Below are 4,851 nucleotides of genomic sequence, written 5' to 3'. Positions count from 1 at the left end.
ATTTATTATATTTGATACATTCTGAGACATTTGGCCTATAATAACTTGATTTTATTCTCTTTCTTTTCTTATTCATGTATATATATATTCTCTCTCTCTCTCTCTCTCTCTCTCTCTCTCTCTCTCTCTCTCTCTCTCATTTTGTATATATCTTCTCTCTCTCTCTCTCTCTCTCTCTCTCTCATTATGTATATTCTGTATACTTTCAATAGTTTTTTCTTTTTAGCTTCTTTATGTTTGTTTCCTTATTAGTTTGTGTTTGATTTAGTAGCTTCTTTTTATGTTTTAGTAGATAATAAGCCTTTGATTTTCTTAATGCCACGGTTCTTTTCAAAGATAATTATTGTGTGAACCGGGTGACTCATCCCAACGATGGTGTGACAACCTTCTTAAGGGAATGAGTTCGTTTTGTGTTTAGGTAATAATAGTAGTAGTAGTGAATAAAAAGACCTAATTAAGTCATGCTCGAAGAGTCAAACATGCTTCATTTGGCACCAACACACTTAACTACGTGCTTATGGTTAGATACAAGGTTTTAAAAAAGGAAATAGCTCTGGTTAGTGACTTTGTGACTCTTGTGTTGACTTTGGAAATCATCGAGTGGTTTAATTGGACCATAGTGATCTTTAATCTTTAGTGTGGTCGTTGTGGGCCCTTGACTCTATCCTCTTTTACAAGCTAGTTGCTTGAGGGGTGAGATGATTTGTCTCTAGTCCAAGTATCCGTGCGAAGGGTCTAGAACTTGCCCTGAATGTGTTTTAAGGCGAAATCTTAAGTTTTGCTTGGCTTGAGAAGTGATTGTAGGCTTTCCTTGGCCCGTTTGAGTTTTCTATTGCCAACCAATGTCGTTATCCCTAGTCAACCCCTTCGAGCCTTTAGCCTTTCTTATTTGATAACTATGTTACAAGCCATTACCCGTTTTGTCGTGACCCTCTCTTGGCACCCGAGATTTTCTTAACACTCTTGTGAAACAAATGGCTTAAAATGTAAGTTTGGGGGAGAGATGAGGAAGTTGAAAAAAGGTATCAAGGCACAAAAAGAGAAAGAAATGATCTCTATGAGAAGAGAAGGCCAAAAAAGAAAAGTCCAAAGCAAAAACGTGAATAAATGAAAGGGTTGAATGGATTCAAAAAGAGATAATGATCCTAAGCATCAAGAGATAAAAAAAAGGGGACATAAAAGAACGAAATGATAAAGAAAGAGTGATGTTAAGTCTCTCTAGTGCCCAATGAAAAGAAAATGCCTCTAAGAATTGGCAAGTGTGAGCCGAGAATGAAAGATGGAGTGTATTTCGTCCTTTGTTCGCAATTACCCTCGTGAACTTCCCTCATCATGTTGGTCTCCCTGGGACCCAAGGACCTTGCTAACGATCCGAAAAATGATCTTTAGTTTCCCTTCAACTAAGCTGAACCTGGTAGCATTAGTTCCAAAGGCCCTTGATTCTTTGGGATCCGATGGTAATTTCTCCATCTGAAGGTAGTCTATGTATTTGTGTCTCCAATCCCAAGTCAAACTCGTTGAGTTTACCTCGGCATGACCTTCCCCTACCATATTTCCCATCAATTGTACCACCGCTCTGGAATTAAATTCATCAGAGTCGACTGGCGATCTTAAGTTAGCCAAAGCAGCGGCCTCGGCTATTCTGATCTCGGGGCACATGTTCTAATGTCCATTCTCTGAACAGATGTAACTCCACTTGTAATTTATCTAAGTATCTCCGCATCGGTCTTCTTTGACTTCGAACGTCCCGTTAACTTGGTTAACAACGAGGAGGATTCGCACTTGGCTTCGATAACCTCAACCCCCAGGCTTTTAGCCAGTTATAGACCTGCAATCATAGCCTCATATTCGGCTTCATTGTTAGTCAATTTTACAGTTCTAATAGACTGCCTTATTATATTACCCATGGGTGGTTTTAAATGATTCCCAACCCGGACCCTTTTACGTTGGTAGCGCCATCCGTGAATATGGTACAGACCCCCAAGCTAGTCCCCAAGGCAAGTAATAATTCTTTATTGACCTTAGGGATCAAGTTCGGTGTGAAATCGGCCACGAAGCCTACCAAAATCTGAGACTTCATAGCTGTTCGGGGTTTATTCAATATCGTACCCGCTAACCCCTACGGCCCATTTTGCTAGCCGACCTGAGAGCTAGGGTTTATCAATAACATTTCTTAGCGGATACGAGGCCACGACATATATAGCGTGACATTGAAAGTATGGTTTTAGTTTTCTAGATGCGCTTTTCAAGGAAAGCGCTAATTTCTCTAGATATGGACACCTCGTTATCACCCAGGGTTCTACTAACATAATAGATAGGAAACTACGTACCTTCTTCTTCCCAAACCAGGACGCCAATTACCACTACCTCGGAGACCTCTAAGTAAAAGTACATATGCTCGTTCTCCTTTAGGGTGTGCAACAAAGGATGACTAGATAAGTATTGTTTTGAGTTCTTCTAAAGCCTTTTTGCACTCCGGGGTCCAATAGAAGTTGTTCTTTTTCTTTAGTAACGAAAAAATTGGTGGCTCTTATTCGATGACCTGGAAATAAACTAGCCCAATGTGTCTATCCGCCTGGTCAGCCTTTGTATCTCCTTGACTTTGTCAACCACGATGATATCTTCTATGGACTTTATTATATCCGGGTTGATATCTATTCCTTGGTTAGATACCATGAAATCGAGGAACTTGCCCAAGCCGACTCTAAAAGCACACTTCTTCGGATTCAGCTTCATGTTGTATTTTCTTAGTATGTCGAAGGTTTCATGCAAATGTTTCAAATGGTCCTCTGCTCGCAGGGACTTAACTAACATATCGTCAATACAAATCTCCATTGATTTCCCTATATGTTCTTCGACCATCCGGTTAACTAGTCGTTGGTACGTGGCACCGACATGTTTTAATTCAAATGGCATCACGTTATAACAGTAAGTGCCGAAACTAGTAATGAAAGAGTTTTCTCTTGGTCGCTCGGGTCCATCCGTTTTAGTTGAACCTGGAATAGGCATCGAGAAAGCTCAGCGTCTCGTTCCCAGCTGATGCATCGATCATTCGGTCAATGTTAGGCAAAGGGAACGAGCCCTTTGGGTATGCTTTATTCAAGTCCTTATAATCTACACACATTCTAAGCTTGTTTTCTTTTGTAGGTACGACGACTACATTAGCTAGCCAATCTGGGTATATGACCTCCCGAGTGGAACTTATTTTTAAGAGTTTAGATACCTCGTCTTTGATGAATGCGTGCTTGACTTCGGACTGTGGCCTCATCTTCTGTTTGATCGGGTGGAAGTTTGGATCCAAGATCAATTTCTGAGTAGTTATCTCTGGTGGGATTCTTGTCATGTCTAAGTGGGACCAGGCAACAAATCGGCATTAGCTTTAAGAAAATTAATGAGTTTTTTCTGAGCTGGGGGTTAATCTCGTGCCCATGTATACCTTTCTGGCTGGCAGGTGCTCGATCAATATGACCTATTCCAGTTCCTCGATTATTGACTTGGTGGCACCGATATCATCAAGTGTTATGAAGGATCTAGGGACCTCGAAGTCATCTTCCTCATCTGTTGGGCGTTCCTTATATTTTTCTGGCCCAGTCGGGGTCGACACAAATGATTGCTATTTGGTGCCTTTCTCTTCGACCAGTCCCTCACTTTTTGATGTCGTGATTGCGGGCACCGGGATCACTTCCTCGATAGCGAACATATCCTTTGTGACCGGTTGTTCCCCGTAGACCATTTTGATTCCACCTAGGGTTGGAAACTTCAACGCTTGATGCAAGGTCGACGATACTGCCCTCATGTTGTGGACCCACGGTCTCCCAAATAAGGCATTGTATCTCGTATCTCCCTCGATTACATAGAACTTAATCTCTTGGGTGGTTCCGGCTGTGTTGGCCGGTAGGGTGATTTCACCCTTCGTGTCTCGCATGCCATATTGAACCCGTTTAGTATTTGAACTACTGGTACGATCTAATCCAATAGCTCCAGTTGTTCCACGACTCTCCATCGGATGATGTTGGCCGAGCTACCTGGCTCAATAACACGCTTAACTGAAGATTTATTAATAAGTACAGATATTACCAGTGCATCATTGTGAGGTTGAATGATTCCCTCAGCGCCTTCGTCACTAAATGAGATTTCTCCCTCCGAGACATAATCTCGAGTTTTTTTTTCTTCGGTGATAGATATTTTGGTGTGTTTTATCATTGGTCCTTGTGGAACATCTACTCATCCGATAATCATGTTAATCACATGTTGATGTTCTTCCTGTTCGATCTGCTTGTTTGCGTCCCTGTTTTCAAAGTGGTTCTTGGCCCGCTCACTTAAGAATTCCTGAAGATGTCCATTGTTGAACAGACGTGCCACTTCTTCCCTTAACTATCGACAATCCTTGATTCTATGATCATGAGTACCATGATGTTTACATATCAAATTGTGATCCCTCTATGCGGGATCGGACTAGAGCGGCCTTGGCTACTTGGTCTCCTTGATGCGACCGATGACTGACACTATACCCGGTGCATCCACATTGAATTTATATTCTGATAGTCTTGGGGCATCTCTGACCCCGGGTGACCTGTCGAAACCATATCTATTCACCAACCCTTGATTGCTTGGACCCCGATCATTTCTTCTATCGTTCCTGATCGGATGGCAATTGGGTTCCTTTCCCCTTCTATCTAAGTTGTAAGGCTCGTATCGGTCTCGGGGAGGCCTCGACTCCTGATACATTATTCTTTTAGGCTTGTCGTTTGCTCTATTGGGATAAACTGACCCCGAGGGAGCCCCTACTTGGTCTTTATCGACTCTGATCTTTGACTAGTATCTATTGTGGACATCGGCCCAGGTAACCGC

General features: G+C 42.1%; 1 protein-coding gene across 1 annotated transcript; it reads right to left on the bottom strand.

The window, feature by feature from the left end:
* LOC109224192 lies at positions 3,614-4,003 on the bottom strand. The gene has a single exon (XM_019388779.1). It carries the CDS (start codon positions 4,001-4,003, stop codon positions 3,614-3,616), a length of 390 nt encoding a protein of 129 aa, XP_019244324.1.

The sequence above is a fragment of the Nicotiana attenuata genome, chromosome 3 (assembly GCF_001879085.1).
Source record: "Nicotiana attenuata strain UT chromosome 3, NIATTr2, whole genome shotgun sequence".
Lineage (NCBI taxonomy): Eukaryota > Viridiplantae > Streptophyta > Magnoliopsida > Solanales > Solanaceae > Nicotiana > Nicotiana attenuata.
The sequence above is the reverse complement of the archived record's forward strand: the minus strand, read 5'-3'. Positions and strand labels throughout refer to the sequence as shown.